This window comes from Fusarium coffeatum, assembly GCF_003316985.1.
Source record: "Fusarium coffeatum strain FIESC_28 chromosome Unknown BRIP53273_contig_97, whole genome shotgun sequence".
Classification (NCBI taxonomy): domain Eukaryota; kingdom Fungi; phylum Ascomycota; class Sordariomycetes; order Hypocreales; family Nectriaceae; genus Fusarium; species Fusarium coffeatum.
The window spans coordinates 59,606-75,565 of NW_022157892.1; the positions used below are offsets into that span (position 1 = coordinate 59,606).

At 48.0% G+C, this 15,960-nt stretch overlaps 8 protein-coding genes across 8 annotated transcripts; 3 read left to right on the forward strand and 5 right to left on the reverse strand.

The window, feature by feature from the left end:
• Positions 1 to 417: 417 nt before the first annotated feature.
• On the reverse strand, positions 418 to 1,217 carry FIESC28_04600 (uncharacterized protein; the record flags this gene model as incomplete). Its single annotated transcript, XM_031158747.1, has 2 exons — positions 418 to 1,034; positions 1,088 to 1,217. 2 exons carry the CDS (start codon positions 1,215 to 1,217, stop codon positions 418 to 420), a joined length of 747 nt encoding a protein of 248 aa, XP_031017145.1.
• Positions 1,218 to 3,745: 2,528 nt separating this feature from the next.
• On the forward strand, positions 3,746 to 4,405 carry FIESC28_04601 (uncharacterized protein; the record flags this gene model as incomplete). The annotated part of the gene is made up of 2 exons (XM_031158748.1): positions 3,746 to 3,784; positions 3,836 to 4,405. The coding sequence occupies 2 exons, from the start codon at positions 3,746 to 3,748 to the stop codon at positions 4,403 to 4,405; spliced, it is 609 nt and encodes a 202-aa protein (XP_031017146.1).
• Positions 4,406 to 5,144: 739 nt separating this feature from the next.
• On the forward strand, positions 5,145 to 6,278 carry FIESC28_04602 (uncharacterized protein; the record flags this gene model as incomplete). Its single annotated transcript, XM_031158749.1, has 2 exons — positions 5,145 to 5,585; positions 5,631 to 6,278. 2 exons carry the CDS (start codon positions 5,145 to 5,147, stop codon positions 6,276 to 6,278), a joined length of 1,089 nt encoding a protein of 362 aa, XP_031017147.1.
• An 843-nt stretch (positions 6,279 to 7,121) lies between these two features.
• On the reverse strand, positions 7,122 to 8,664 carry FIESC28_04603 (uncharacterized protein; the record flags this gene model as incomplete). The annotated part of the gene is made up of 5 exons (XM_031158750.1): positions 7,122 to 7,744; positions 7,800 to 8,114; positions 8,171 to 8,237; positions 8,299 to 8,431; positions 8,552 to 8,664. The coding sequence occupies 5 exons, from the start codon at positions 8,662 to 8,664 to the stop codon at positions 7,122 to 7,124; spliced, it is 1,251 nt and encodes a 416-aa protein (XP_031017148.1).
• Positions 8,665 to 10,051: 1,387 nt separating this feature from the next.
• Positions 10,052 to 10,648, reverse strand: FIESC28_04604 (uncharacterized protein; the record flags this gene model as incomplete). The annotated part of the gene is made up of 3 exons (XM_031158751.1): positions 10,052 to 10,309; positions 10,366 to 10,457; positions 10,510 to 10,648. 3 exons carry the CDS (start codon positions 10,646 to 10,648, stop codon positions 10,052 to 10,054), a joined length of 489 nt encoding a protein of 162 aa, XP_031017149.1.
• A 1,150-nt stretch (positions 10,649 to 11,798) lies between these two features.
• On the forward strand, positions 11,799 to 12,257 carry FIESC28_04605 (uncharacterized protein; the record flags this gene model as incomplete). The annotated part of the gene is made up of 2 exons (XM_031158752.1): positions 11,799 to 11,871; positions 11,926 to 12,257. 2 exons carry the CDS (start codon positions 11,799 to 11,801, stop codon positions 12,255 to 12,257), a joined length of 405 nt encoding a protein of 134 aa, XP_031017150.1.
• Positions 12,258 to 13,100: 843 nt separating this feature from the next.
• On the reverse strand, positions 13,101 to 14,074 carry FIESC28_04606 (uncharacterized protein; the record flags this gene model as incomplete). The annotated part of the gene is made up of 2 exons (XM_031158753.1): positions 13,101 to 13,822; positions 13,873 to 14,074. The coding sequence occupies 2 exons, from the start codon at positions 14,072 to 14,074 to the stop codon at positions 13,101 to 13,103; spliced, it is 924 nt and encodes a 307-aa protein (XP_031017151.1).
• Positions 14,075 to 14,924: 850 nt separating this feature from the next.
• On the reverse strand, positions 14,925 to 15,626 carry FIESC28_04607 (uncharacterized protein; the record flags this gene model as incomplete). Its single annotated transcript, XM_031158754.1, has 1 exon — positions 14,925 to 15,626. One exon carries the CDS (start codon positions 15,624 to 15,626, stop codon positions 14,925 to 14,927), a length of 702 nt encoding a protein of 233 aa, XP_031017152.1.
• Between the last annotated feature and the right edge of the window lie 334 nt (positions 15,627 to 15,960).

The following is a 15,960-nucleotide window of genomic DNA, read 5'->3' on the forward strand; positions in this document are numbered from 1 at the left end:
CTTGCAGGAGCGTTTTGGAGAAGACTCAGCGTTTGGAAATCACTATATCATAATTGAATGCCAAAGTCGTCATACTGAAGATTGATTGTTTGAATGTATTCAATTCATCACGACTATCTACATCTCCCATCACCCCTATAAACCACCACTATGTGCAATCCTATTCAATCACTCAACCAAAGTAAACGCCAAAAAGAATTCCCAAAGGGCGGATCCTATTCACACCCATAAAAACTGTGGTATCTCTTCCAAAGACCCAGATTGTACCAATAACGATCGTCGTGAAACGTATATGTCCCTTGTAATGATTGTGACCTTTTGTATAAACTCCGATATAAACCACCGTTCTATCGAGAAGAAATGAAAAATATGTAATTAAGAATAGAAAGAAATCGTGAAAGTCCTAGGATATGGTGTTTAACCGTAGAACCAGTAGAGGGTTGTGTAGGAGGTGCTGTCAACACCCTTGGCCTTGCAGCCGTGGGAAGCACCACCAGAAGTCTGAACGCGGTAGACGTAGGAGACTCCGATGCTACCACCAGCGTCACCGAGGTAGAGCCAGTCAACGGCACCAGTTCCTTCGGGGCCAGCAGAGGCAGAAGCAGGGGCCTTGATACCGTCGAGCTTCTTGCAGAGGAGGAGCTGGTTGACAGTGTCGAGGTCAAAGGTGGGAACTCCAGCAGCGTTGAAGTAGTGGTGGCCGAGGTAAGGAAGCGGCTTGCGCATACCGTCAACCTTGATGGAGGACCTCGCCGGGAAGGGCTCAGTAAGGGAAGCTCCGACGCCGTTCTCGTTGAGGTTCAGAGGGATCTCGCCAGTGTTGAGGACATCAGAGGTGAAAGACTCCCACTTGGCCTTAGGGAGAGCTCCAATGCCTTGGCCGGGGTACAAGGAAGTGACATCGTAGAGAACGGCCAGAGCACCTTGAGCTGCGGGTGTGGCGGCGGCGTCAGCGCAGGTGTAGTTCTGAATGCCGAAGCCGAGGGCGATGTGCTTCAGAGTTACACCTTGAGGAGGAGAGGGAAGTTCAGTGGCTGTACCATGTTAGTGACTAGTTTATGTATAAGTGAAGAGACTATAGACTTACCACCACCGTTAAGGGGAAGAGTGGGCATGGGCTTTCCAGGCTTGCAGCTTGAACCAGGACCATAGTTCTTGACAGGCGAAGCCAAAGCCAAAGCAGCAGAGGCAAGGACGAAAAGGGAGTTGACGAGCATCTTGATTAAGGAGGTACTTTACTTAGTTGATCAAAGTATAGTAAAGTCTGAGACGCCGGACTGATTTCTGTTCAAAGAAGATGGTGTCGATCTTGAAACTCGAAACAACTAATAAGAACAGAGAGAGTTGTGATAGTAGAGAGGATAGAGCAGAAATGGGCGGAAGAGCGCGCTCTTGTTATACAGGTCGCGGCACAATGGCGGCAATGCTAATAATAAACGCAAAGAGCAAGGGGGGGCCTTTTGCTGTAAGTGGACGATGGTTTCCACCTGGGCGCTTATTTTTTGTGTGTGGGTGTGGGTGTGATGGTGTTGTGCAGTAATAGAAGCGGGGATCTAAGATGAGAGACTATGAATAGAAGAGTAAGAGACTCAAAAAGAAAGTTGATTGTGTCTTGTTGTTTCTTTTCTAGAGGGAGAGACACAGAGTTTATATAAAACATCAAGACTCAACTGCGCCTTGTCGAGACCAGGGAATCAACATCTAACAAACATGCTACCCGTCTGTTTCTGTTTCTTCCCTCTCTCCTTGTCAGTTTAGTTACTCGATGTGCAGGCAAGGAACTAGGACTAGGCCTCGAAACGTGGACGGGGACCATCATCCTTGTAAGCGGAAGGACATCCATCATCAACGAGCAGGATGCAACCTTTATCGCTTGGAAGAGACAAGGACGCCTCGTGCGGTGGACGGGCGGCCGCGTTGAGAGGCGACCCTAGCGCGAGGGAAGTTACAGGGGTTGATGGTAGGTAGACTTGGCCAAGTTGAGTATTCGGCTTGACATTGCCGTACATTTGCTGAGTCTCTGTGAGAGAAGAGATGGTGTTGAGTGTTGTGGCTAAATGGTTAATTGTTTAGTCTCACCGTTTTGTTTTATCAGAGTCCCATGTTCTTAGGAGGATCAATGTAATGAAACACCATCTGTTTTCATCTGAACTTTGACTAGCTATTACCAGGGGACTCTACTGTACAGTATAATAGATATCTCACTGTATTGTCTTGGCATAATCGGCCCCAGCAACTCCCGCATCTGCGCCCCTCAAATACCCAAGACCAAGACCCAGATCCCAGATATTAAGCCGCCCATATTAATAGATCCAACAAAACACGGCCACGATTATTTTTCTCATCTCACTTTAATAATAGCAAAATGTAAATTTCCTTTGCTTACTTGAGAGCCAAGCATGGGAACAAACATATCCGATGCAATGACTCCAGAGATGAATAATCTCTTACATGTACTGTGTTCACCTGAAGAAGAGGTGCATGCGCATGACTTGCCAACAAAAAAGCAACCAGAGACAAAAAATCTGAAAAATTCAATTTATCTAAAACACTGGAGACTATCCTAGTCAGGTACTTTGGGAACAATAAAATCAGGTCAGGCTTCTAGTTTCAGCTACCCTCTAAACAACGCTACTGCAATGAAACAACCGAATCACTTTGTTTTTCATTTCCACTGCATTTCTCATTTTTTAATTTAATATTAACACGAGGTTTTGACGATAACAAATATTGACATGTGGAAGTGAAAGAGACAGAGATTGAAAAGACAAAAGAATTACCCGCTCTTTAACGCTTCTGTATCTCTGGTTGGCTCTCTCTTGCGCAACTTGCAACCTCTACAAACTAGTACCTACACCCCGCAACCGTTGCAATGGGGCTTGCGGCACAGAAAATGACCTTCTCTTTTGAATTCTTCGAGACTTGAACTCTTACAGTTTAGTTTCAGTATCAGTTCCCTTTCTTAGCTTACGGTTCATTCAGGGTATCATTGGCTATTCCCTTATTGAATTGACTTGCAGTGTAGGATAGGACTCAATATTTCTTTCAGCCGAGGAGTTGCTTGAATTGAATTGGTAACACATGGAGTTCATGTTTGCTTGCCTAAGAGAGTATAGTACTGGGTCAGGTCAAAGATGGAGCTTGGCAGTTTGTTGTTGGTTGGGATATGCAGCTTCTTTTCTTTCTGGGACACATACCGCTTGTTGGACATAGTTGTTGGTCATGGCCGCGCTTGGAGGTCAATTGATGTTGGCCATGACTTCTTTCCACAAGGCTTAGCGAGGCTTTCTTTATTCCATACTCGTTCTGTCTTGTTGGTTGTGAGATTTGTGTCTGAGTTGGTGATTTAAACGCTCTCAAGGCAGAGAATCTAACTAACAACCAACTGCTTGTCAAGAAAGGCAGAATTACCAAGTTTCCAATTAATGTTTTCTCATTGATGATATCATAAATTTTGGATTTTATTGATATCTGATTAGTATGCAATGCAGTGTCTTTATTGCATTTGAGGCCATACATAATTTCCCTTTGATAGTACAGTATGTAGATCAGGTACAGTATTGCCTGTGCTCTCTCTGATTATCCACTTACGGCCCCACATGCCATGATATAGGCCTAGCGACCGCCAAAACACGACCGACACTCCGACTCTCCGACACTCTTCCATCTTCCCTCCTCCGTCTCCGTCCCCGTTCGTCTCCATTTCCCCGGCCGTAGTCTCCCGGCATCGCCAATTTCGCCCATCATGTCTCGCCGACCTCCCAAAGGCGACTACATCGAGACCGTAAGTATTCACTCCGCCATCTCTTTGTCTCAATGCTGACCATCGCTACAGGACACTGGTAACAAAGTCTCCCGCAAAGCCGTCCTCGTCGGAACCCAAAACATTATGCTCGGCGGTAAAACCGTCATCCAACCCGAAGTCATGATCAGAGGTGACCTCACCCGCACAGTCTCCTCATCCTCCTCTGGCACGGCGCCTGCCAGCAATACAGCCGTCGCCATAGGTCGCTACTGCTTCCTCGCCCGGGGCGTGCTGCTGCGTCCACCTGGCCGCATGTACAAGGGCGCTTTCACGTACATGCCTTTGCGTCTAGGCGACCACGTCTTTGTTGGCCAAGGAACCGTCGTGCAGGCGGCGTCGTTGGGAAACCATGTGCAGATCGGAAAGGGGTGCACCATTGGCGAGTTTGCGATTGTTAAAGACTATGTTCAGGTTCTGGATGGGACGGTTGTGCCGCCGAGTATGGTTATTCCCAGCTTTTCCATCGTTGCTGGTCAGCCGGCGAGAGTGATTGGGGAGATCCCTGAAGGTGGACATGAGGAATTTGAATTGAGAGATATGTATAAGACTGTTGGGAACAATCCTCAACCTCCTGCAGCACCACCTACGGCACGAGCATGATGGAAAATCTTCAAGTATGATGGGCGAATTGGATGTGTTGGTTATATGCCTCGTACGGTTTAAGGTGGTTATGGAGTTGGATGACCCTGTGCGATATGAGCTGGCTTAGCTGCATTTGAGGGAAGCCTACAACCGGATCGCGGGTCAACGACAGTCTAGGGAAGAGTCTCGGTGATTACTCCAAGAGGGCAACCGAAGAGAACAAAGGAATTCTCGCTGCTATCTCTTCAAAGACCCTATGGAGGCCTCCAGCTCTCCAAGAAGCTCACTTAACACTTTCCAAGAACGGTCACTATCATCTACTCACTACCAGCATGCAATGGCAAACGCACGATACCCACAAAGATGGAAAATAGTCACCTGCTTTGGATTTTAGACAGTTAATGATACCCTTTTGCGCGTTCTCTATTGTTCTGCTCGTTACCTGGTCAATACCACCCCGCTTCTCAATGCTATTCAACGTCATTGTTGGTCACGATATCAAACAACGTTATCGGCTAATCAAAGAGAGACTTCCAGAATCGCGTTTGATATGAAAGAACTTGCTCATTGAGGGGGTTTGGTTCACTTGAAATACCCTCACCCGGTCTGTATCGTCTCCATACTCATCTATATAAGAGATCGAATTTTACCAAGTTTACCTTCGAACCTTCATCCTACTATCTTCCATCTTCTGAACATCACACTCGGGTTTTCCTCACTTGGTACTAAAACATACATCTCTGATATCCTATCAACCATGGCACCCCCTCCTCCTCTTCCCAAACGGCTCATCACCATCACTCCTCCCTGGTGCGAAGGAGCTGACGTAGCCAATGCCCTCGAACCAACTCCCGAACCCTTCCCCCTCACCGTACCTCACTCAACTCGTCGTCACACTCGTCTCTATGACGAACTTCGCAACTACGATGAACTCGATAACCGCGCTCTAAAGAACCGTGTCGATGCTCTTTGTGCCGAGATCCTCTACTGGCAAGAACACGATACCGAAACTCTTCACGGCCTCTCCAAGACCATCGTGATCAAGTACGGCGAGACCGCTCTCCGCGTCATCCGTCGAGTTTGGGATCTTCATCTATGCTACAGCCATTCTCCTGAGATTCCTGGCGATGATCCTGGTCCTTTTGACCAGAGTACTTGGCTCGCTACTATTCGTGATACCGTTCTCTATCGCTCACATGTCAAACTCCTTCGAGACCAGCTTGATAATGCCCTCCATGCCTAGTACGCAGAGGACTTCAAGATCCTGAACCACGACCCGACCAAGAAGGGGATTTACATTACCGACGTCCTCGTCCATGAGCACCGCGATCGTGTTGAGCGTGCTGCTAAGGAGAAAGAGGTCTTTAGCGGTATGTTTGAGGAGATCACCCAGAAGAATATCATCGAGCTTCCTGGTCATAAGGCTACCGCTCTCGGAGTCGCACCCCTTTTAGGTCTACGCCTGTGCGGTGAAACTGTCGAAGATTTCTACCGAACCATCGACGAGAAGGAGGAAATTCTCGAGAACGAAGACGAAGGTGACATGCGTTACTACCAGGCATTCCAGCTGTGGCACATCGCTGCTCGCGCCGCCCTGGGCTGGGAACCTCGTCGCGTCGGTACTGTTCAAGGCGTTTTGGATATGTACTGTTACGACATCCTCCGCCGCCGCAGATTCGAAAAGCGCAAGCGCAACTCTGAGCTACGACAACAGCTTGAGGCTATCCTTGGAGATACCCGTGGTGATCAGGTCGGCTTCGGGAGTGAGGCTGATGATGAACGAAACAGCGAGCGTGAGGAGACGAGTGAGTCTACCTCTGACGACTCTGATGAGGATGAAGAGGACAGTTCCGACGATGATCGTCCTGTCTTCGGTCACTACGTTGATTAAGCAGTTCAACGAAACTTTATCTCAACATGATCTCCTCTCAGATGACCGATATATTCTTTTGGGAAATAGGCGACACCGAAGTACAGCAATGGAGCTTCCGTCATCAAGGGGAGACAATCCTGAAGCGTGACAGAAGACTTCCAAGAGTAACGAAAACAGACCGACATGGGACTTTTAGGCAGTAACGAACAAATATCGGAGTCTGATGAGGAAGTTCCAGCAAACCATAAAGGGGGTTTCACAGAGGCTGAGTGATGCCTGTCAGGTCTAGGGATATGTGACCGTTACTACTTGTGATACTATGAATGAAATTGGGTTTAGAATCTGTTCGGCATAAACAACGTTTCCAGCGTGACTGTATTGATTGCTACCACTGAAAGCCTACAACGGCCAAGATTCTCAGTAGCATCACCGCACAGAACCCCGTTACACCCACTCTCGTCACCTCTATAGTAAGGTAGTAAGTAGATAAGTTCATACGTATGAAGAATCACTCCAGAATTCACATGACAAGCATAGATAAAAGCATCATATAACAGTAAAGAAATATAATATTGATCTCGTTTCTCATTCGGAAAAACAGATGAAAATGAAGATGAGGGCAACGCTTCTCTACCCTCACGACGCATTTAGGGCATGCTCCCTCAGCCAGCTGAAGCCAAAACTTGATCCTTCCATCCTTCTCTTATTCCAGGCATTAAATCCTTGAAACTCTCCAAGACTGGTCCGTCTTCCTTATACTCAGAATTGATCTTTCATCTTGAACTAGAAGGCATGCTGTACTTGATCCTCCTCTAGGATATATCCAATTTTTCCACCTCTTATACTTTGAATAGTAGCTGTTTATCTTCGGGAAGCATCCAGGCCTCCTTGAAGATCTTGCTCAAGTCCGGCGTTACCGTGACCGGCATACTCTTGTGGTCGAGGGTCCTCAGCGGTCCATTGACCGTTCTGTTGGGGTAGAGGGACGGGAACGCCTTGGCCCTGGAGACCGCCACCTTGTTGGCCGGGAACGGTGCGGACATTCTGTCGGAATCGATGAACCTCATCCAGAATCATACCGCGCATCTGACCAACGTCCTCAACAACCTCGAAGTCGAAGTTGAATGTGGTGGGGCAGTCGGGCTCGTCGGAGGCGTCGTGCCAGATGTGAAGGTAGGGGTGCTCGAGAGCCTGCTCTACGCTGATACGGGATGAAGGGTCGAAGGCGAGCATCTTGTCGAGAAGGTCGAGAGCGTCGGGGTTAGCCTGAGGGAACAGGCTGGGGAAAGGCTTCTTGGGCATGAAAGGCAGGTTTCGGACGTATTCCTGGGCACGGGGTGAGCCGATACGGGAGAGAGTCTCCTCGTTGGGAGTTCCGAGAATATGAAGAATCTGGTTCAGCTGGTCGACATAATCACGACCCTTGAAGAAAGGTCGGCCACCCAACAGCTCAGCCAGAATACAACCAACGGACCAAACATCAACTATACCAAGTTAGTAAGCCATCTCACGGCGTCAGGGATCTTTATTCAAACATACTGGCTTTGGTGTAGCTCTGGAAGCTCAACATAATCTCAGGTGCACGGTACCATCGAGTAGCGACATACTCAGTCATGTATCCAGCGTTCTCTTCAGGGTCGACTGAGAAACCTCGGGCAAGACCGAAATCGCAAATCTTGAGCTCGCAGTCGGCGTTGACAAGCAGGTTACCGGGCTTGAGATCTCGGTGGAGGACATTGGCGGAGTGAATGTACTTAAGACCACAAAGGATCTGGTAGATAAAGGACTGGAAGTGGGCGTCGGTAAGAGGCTGGCCGGAACGAATGATGGCAGCCAAATCACATTCCATCAGCTCTGCGCTGCGTCAGCTTATTGTTCAACTTCTTCTCTGGGCTGGTATCGTCACTGACCCTCGTACAAGTAGGTCTCGTTGAAGTTATCGGGTCGAGGAATGTCCATGTCGTACAAACATGTGATCTAGTCGTGAACATATCAGCATACGCGTCCCTTTCCTTATTGCGCCCAGGCACAAACTCACGTTGCGGTGGCCGCGGAAGTGCTGGAGAAGCTTGATCTCGCGCAGGGCGCGCTTGGCCAGAATCTTCTTGCTAAAAACATTGGTGACCTTCTTGATGGCGACGCCTTCGTTGGTTTGGTTGTTAACGGCGGCACTGGGAGGCGGGGCTATCGTCAGCAACTGCAGCGGGGTAGAAAGACGAGATAAAAGAGTTTCGAGTCGCAGCACAAAGAAAGACCGAGTGCCACGAGTGATAAGATATGCGCAAACTCACCAGACGATACCGTAAGCTCCCTGACCAAGCTCCTTGGTGACAGTGTAGCGCTCGTCGACGATAAAGTCTTGGTTAAAGACCTTAAAGACCTTCCGTCCTTGTAGATCGCCCATGGTGTATTGATATATATGAATGCGGGGCAATAAAAGTTTCGAATGCGACAAGGTTTGCGATGAGAGAAACGCGGCTTTTGCTGTAGAGTGTTATAGGTAAGGTTAAAGGTATAAAGATCGAAAAGAAGCAATGCAGTGACAGGAGAAGAACAAAGGCTAGGAGCGTTGCGATATATGTATGGAGTTAGGTACCTGACAACTGCTGGTTGGCTGCTTTCCAGGTTGGGTTGGGTCGAGCGAGGGGGGAAGCTTCTCCTGCTTCGCAAACTGCCACTGGATTGGATGGATCTGTCCTGGGGTTCTCTTCAGCAGGGGCTTTCAGGGCTGCTGGAACGATCCACAGTGACCCGAAGCCGCTAACCAACAGAAATGGACCCCGCAGCAACACAAGTCACCGCCTTGTGATGTGGCTGATTTGCTAAGCTTGAAGCCCCCAAGACGGTCTCTGTCCAATCAGAGTCTCAATGTTGATAGCCGCGCGACAACTACCCTGGCTTCAAAGTTACAATATGCATGCAACGGCTCGGCTTCATCTTGCGTAAAAAGGGGAAATTCCTCGTGTTGAACGCTCAGAGGACAAATTCAAATTGGTGATTTCAAACTTGCGCCGCTTTTACGAGAGTTTGTTGTTGTAAACCAGTCGGTTCGGCAAGTACCTTGCCGTCTAGTAATCGTGGACATTGAATTATCTTAGCTTAGACATCTCCAGCCGCAAGCCACTCCATCGGGGCGGAGTGTCAAAAAGATGGTCAGCAATCTTACAGCATCCGGCATCTGAGAGATCCGCCTCACGTAAAGCCTCATCCACTCCGTCAATTCGCCAGTTGTACAGTTTATGACCTCGTGTTTGTGTCTTCTGGCTTCGGTATCGCCGATGCACAACTACGCAACATGTCAGAGTCAAATTGCAACAGACAATTGAATGAATGACGATGTCCGTCTTCTCAGCTCAGGATCGAGGCCAGCCACTAGGCCGCTGCATCAGCATAGGGCTGAAGCTTGCCAAGTGGGACTGCACATGGACACATCAGAGGTTGCATCTCTGGTGAATTGACTTTGGCCGCTCTTTTGCAGGCCTGAGCTGAGACCTTGACCGAGTATCCAGACCTACGGTATCTCGGCGAACCGACGAGCCGGGACCTGAGACATGATAAGGGATCGACAGTGGTCGTCTAAATTAATCATTAATCCAACCGTGCGACTGGGAATATACAGCCAATAATCATCAGCTTTGATCAAATGTCAATAAGATTCTAATCTACCTGGTCCGTCTCTAGTAAGCCCCCTGTTTAACCTAAATTCCCCAGTCCTTGACCTCTGCACGTTGTACAGGTATCGGGTATTATATCTCGTCCGCATCATCAATTCTCCATGCGCCTGTCCTCGTTTACTCTTCTCCAAGAATCTCCTTTAAAAAGTTCTTGGAGAACCTTGTGCACTGTTCGTAAGCCTTCTTGAAGCCGTCGTCTCCACCATAGTAAGGATCATTGACTATCTCGGGTCGCTTTGTGCCGCTGTATTCTCCGAACAGCATCACCTTGGCGGTAGAGTCGGGGTTGTTCTTCTGTAGTCGAAGAAGGTCTGAGAGGTTTGATCTGTCCATGGCGAAGATGTAATCGAATGTGGTGAAGTCGCTTGGGTGGAACTAGAATATTGTGTCAGTAAAGCATAGCGATGCACTGCTGACCGGGGGAAACGTACGCGCCGGGCGAGGTGGTCGTAGTCATTAATACCGTTGGCCTCGAGGGTGTCCATGGTTCGATCATCCGGAGGTTCGCCGCTGTGGTACGCAGCTATGATGAATGGTCAGCCGATTGTCATATGAGGTTCTGGTGATATTCATACCCGTGCCACAAGAGTCGATACGGGCAATCTTGTCTTTGAGATTCGGCTGCTTAGCGAGGTTCTGGAAGATACCCTCAGCCATAGGTGAGCGACAAATGTTGCCGAGACAGACGAAGAGAACGGATATTTGGTCGGGCATTTTGTCTTTGTTTTGTCTTGCAGTGACGATGATGTGATGAAACGAAACGAAACAGAACTTAGTTTTTTCTAACGGATCGCAAGTTAAATAGGAGGAAAAAGGAAAAGGCTAATTAAGAGCAAATAAGAAAGAACCGAGATACTGATGGACGGTCGCAATGACGTGCCCGGGCCGATGCGCATAATCTAATCTGCCCCGCCATCTCAGATTCCAAGCTTTGGAGTGGATGGAAGGAGGGGCACGGAGCACGGCGCTGTAGAAACAAAGGTCAGAGCGTTGTGTAACAGCGCTATAAGTCGGTGATATGGACAGGCCTGGTATAGCTGAACCAAACTACAGCGCATAGCGTGTATGACTATTTTCCCCAGGATGTTTCGTTCAACAGGCTATATCCTTGTTATTGCCAGAAATCATGATCATGATTTTCGAAAACTCCAGTGGAAGTCCGAGGGGTGACATGACTCTAGAAGCACTTGGCACCTGCAGGTCTTTATACTGATCTACAAACAGCTATTTATAAGTTTAGCTGAGCAGGGGATATTCGCCTATTAAATTGAATTCAAGAGACGACATACGTCTAGCTGTTAGTAGAGAATGAAATCGTTATCGTTACATTAATCATTAGAGATTCAAAGCCTGCATATGCCAGGGAGTTTAATAGGTGTAAGAACGGTCATGCTATACCTAACAGAAATAATTGGTCCAAAACCGGGATTGAAGTTGCATAGAGGGACTGGATTATTTCGTTTCTTATTCTCTATACGGTCAAGTTTTCTCATCATCCATAATGTACCTACCTATACGAGTATGTTTTGTGTATTGCAGATACTACAGTACAGTTGATCAACACGTGCTCTCGTGCTCAGCTGGCGTACTGGACCCCTGCCAAGATGGCTGTCCAGACGCGTTCTCATTGCTCCAACCGTGTAACTATCATGTCCTAACTCAAGCCATCGGCCTAAAGTCTCTCCATGTATGACTACCAGTCCAACAGCGTGAACAATCCTGAATTAATGTGAAAGACGATGTGAGCGGTCTATAAAAAGGGGCATGACTGTCTCTTCAACCTCAGGATGAACCATCATCATCCCTCTTCACTTCCATATCAAGCATATCTTTACTCGATCTCGATCGTAAATCGCAATTCAAAATGTCTGAGTGGAAACCCCCGGCCTTTGGTACTCCCATCTGGATGGGCATTCCGGCCAATGATGTGACCCGGGGTTAGTCCTCCCAGGATATACCATGCTTGAACCATCACTGACAAGAATCTACAGCCTCAGAATTCTACAAAACTGTCTTTAAGTTCTCTTTTTCAGAGGAAACCGAGAAACATCCCAAAGACCAACTCATGAAATTTGACTTCAACCCAAGCCTCAGTCTGACAGGCGGCATTCAGAAAGCCCCTGATCACACTGGCCATTTTGCTCCTGGAAAGGGAGGTATTTGCATTTACTGGTTTGTCGATGATGTCGAAGCTATTGGCTCTGTCATTGAAAAGGCTGGTGGAAAGATGTTGAGCGAAAGGGAAAAGGAAGGCGAATTTGGTTTATACCGATTCTTTGAGGACACTGAGGGATCCGTTGGTGCCGTTTATCAGATGGCTTGATCAAGTCACGGTGAGGTAGCTAGGTGCACATTCTCAGTTATACCAATAAGTCCGCATAACAATGATATGTAATCCATACTATACTTAGGTAGTAATGTGTTATGCCAACTCATTTAACACCATCCCTATCCATTTCTTAACTCGCATCAGCATCCGATGCACTATGTACTGTATCGGAACCTCCTGTCTTGGCCATCCGTGAGCTCCAAGTCTTGATACTCGCCGATTAGAATACGATCTCTCATATCCTGCCCTGCAGCGCTGGACTCCTCAAGTTCTTTGGAAGCCTCGCGGTCACGGATCCTGTTTTCTCTTCTGACCATCACGAGGTATATGAGAAGCACCAACATAAGCATGAGCCAGTTCACAACAGTAAGGATAGACCCGGTGAGATATGAATGGTCGCCCTCCGCTCCCCATACCTGCGGCCCCACGATGCTTCCGACACTGTATGCAACAAAGAATCCAGCACCTACAATACTCTTTTTGGTGTTTCCCTGTACGTTGCTTGCCAAGAGTCCCGCGCATGAGCAGAGCGGTGCAGTATAACAACTTGCCAGCCAGGTTGATGCTACAATGCCCCAAGAATCAACATCTTCGGCCCCTGAAAGAACAGAGAGCGTTATGGAGCCGGCCAGAGGTATGAAGATTAGACCGATAGCTGTATATATCCGGGTATTGGGAAAGAAATGGGGTATAAGAGCTGAAATCCAGGAGCTGGCGAAATTGAGTAGGCCAGTTGGAAGACCAGCAAGCATCGTATCGGACTCGGAAAACCCAGCTCCACGAATAATTATCGAAGAATACTGTGCATCTACCGTTAGCTCGGTTCAGTCGGATTGGTTAAGGGTACAGGCTGATCACCTTGGTAATAGGATTGGTAGACGCAATGCAGAATGCCATCAGGACATATAGCCAAGACAAGGGCGACCACAAAGCTTCACGTAGCTGCCCAATATCGAAACCTTTTGGATCGCCTTTGTTTCGATCTAAGGCTAGTCTTCTCGTAGCAATACTTCTTTCTCGCTTGTTCAAGAACCAGGCGGTAGCAGTGTCCTCGGGTATTATGATAATAAACAGAATACCAAACAGGACAGTCAGCCCCCCAAAGACAATAAACATGACCCTCCAGCTGCCGATATCTATGTCCACATCGTCAAGCAGAAACATGAGGAGGCCCCCAACGATCTGGCTGATCCCGTTCATCGAGATCCATGTAGCGACGCGCATCGGATGCTCATGCGGACGGTACCACTTTGACGTGAGGATAATGAAGGCAGGAGATACTGCAGCTTGGTAAGCCCCTAGGAAGAAGCGATAGACAGCGAGCATAGGGAAGTTCATTGACATTGCAATGCACATTTCGATGATACCAAATCCGATGACGGTCATACCGATGAAGCGAATGATGCGAGAATAGCTGAGCGAGTAGGCGGCCGGATACTGAGAAATCAATTGCCCAACATAAAATATGGAGACAGACCAGGAGAATTCCCGGTCTGTGAGCTCCAGATCAGTTATGAGGCCAGATACGGCCGCGTAGCTGATGGAGTTTTTGTCGACATCTGTTCAGTGTTTGTCAGTAAAGCCAGAAAAGACAAGATGCAGTGCGTACATTGAAAGAAGTAGACAATTGCCATTATGGGAAGGATGAAAAGATCCAGTTTCTTCACCAGCCTCTCCTCCTCTTCGGCGTCGAACTCCTCAGAAATAGTGGAAAGCACATCTGGCTGTCTTTGGCGTCTATGGCGACGTAAGGAGTTTTGAGTTGTAGGTTCATGGTCCTCGTGGTCCGTTGTCTCGTCGATAGAAGACATGATGGTAGAAGTTGCATGCAGTATTAGTCGCAGTTGATGCTATCGGTCAGAATACATGTAGGCGCAGGAGTGATAACGGTAACACCCCGAGGAAGTATTCAAGTAAAGTATACTCGAGGTAATAAACAAACACAACCTCACCGAAAGATATATTGAGGTGGAGGTGGAGTTGATAAGTCGAAGTCAAGATTGGATGGACAAGACTAAATTGCCAAAATTCCATGTTCCTTTCGGCAGGGAAGGAACGCATGTGTCCGGTGGTACCTTATATAAAGCATGATCCGACAAAGTCGGAAAGAGCATCTCAGCGACGGATAATATACCAGTGAAAGAATCGCCACGGGGTAATTGACAGGCAGTTCCATTGCATTCGTAATCCTAATGGTTAGCGACACTTCCAAGGCGAACTTACAGAAGTGATGGACATCCATTCACGCAAGCACCCTTCAATATCACACAAACACATCTGATCTTTGTCAAAACGGTAATTGGAACCTTTGATCCTTTGTTTCTTTAGCCTTTTCGTACTCAATACAAGAGAGGGGATGCCACATAAGTAGAGGCGCCATATCGCTGGACGTAATTGCGTCCCCTCATCAGCTGGCCATATCCAGCACCAATCGCTTGCCTCATAGCCTCCGAGTTTTCGTCATTCTTCCTCAAATACCCCTACCCAAAAAAAGACACATTGCGCCATGCTCAGGTTAAAAGCAGTTATAGTACATTGAGCCCACAGAGCTCATCCGACAAAGCGGGTCGAGAATCATTTCCAGATATTCCCTCCTGAGATCGTGTTTGCCCCGAGGCCGTTGTCGTTCGTTGTTACAGTTCATCGTATCGGAGGAGATGTTTAAGCAAGTTGCTGGCGTTGACGTTCTCTCCTTATCGTCTCGAGGACGCCCATCACACCGTTGTTGCGAAGGCGCTCGAGAACCATTTTCATGCCGTCACGGCTCTTGCCCATCTGGTCTTGAGTCTTGGTAGAGGCAATGCTCTCGATGCTGCGCTGAATACCTTTCGTACCCCAGCTACCGATGATACCATTCTTGAACCAGCCATCCTCTTGGGCCTGTCCCAGCTTGCCCCGAATCTTATCTCCAATCCTTGATCTGAATTGAACCATAGTCGTCACAGCAGTCTCATTGGGGTTCTGGGCAGTTCCTTCGTTGGGGACATTAAACTCCTGCTTCTCGATAACAGAGAGCACACCCGTGAAGTTAAGGTTTCGGCTCTCAGTCTTCATCCATCCCTCCTTGATATCGACAACACTTGTCTCCAAGATGTACGAGGCCTTATCGCCAGAACCGCCACCAGTGACGCTGGCAGGAAGTAGCTTGTAGACAGCGCCGGGCATTCGACTCTTTTTCAAGTGAATGCGAGTGGTGTGTAGCCGGCTAGTTTTTGGGTCGACATAGTTCTCGATGGTGTCGGTGCTGAGAACATGGGCGGCGAAGGGATTAAGCTGAGGAGAGGAGTATCGGAGGAAGTAGGCGAGAGTAACGGTAGGGAATGGGTGGGAGTAGGTGTGGTTTGTCGTGTGAGTGAGAACCATTGTCGCGAATTGAGCAGATACTGCTCGTTAAGAAAAAAAGAAAGGTATAGAAAAGCGAAGAAGAGGAGGGTCCAATTGGGTGATTGACAATTGATATGACCTTCTAGTCGTACAAAATAAGCTTCAGAACAAATTTGTAAAGCTTTCAGTCCCAAGTTCCAATCCCAATGAGCCGCAAGCTCTAGTGTTCTTCGATCAAGTTGATCGTAGGAGGTTGGTGGTTGCGAAAAATAAGCCGGGGCGCCTCGGCTTAAGCACCAACTATTTCTTATCTCCGTGCGGCGAAGCCGGGAACGGATCGATAAGAAAGCAGTCAAGTGTAAGACGGAAACGG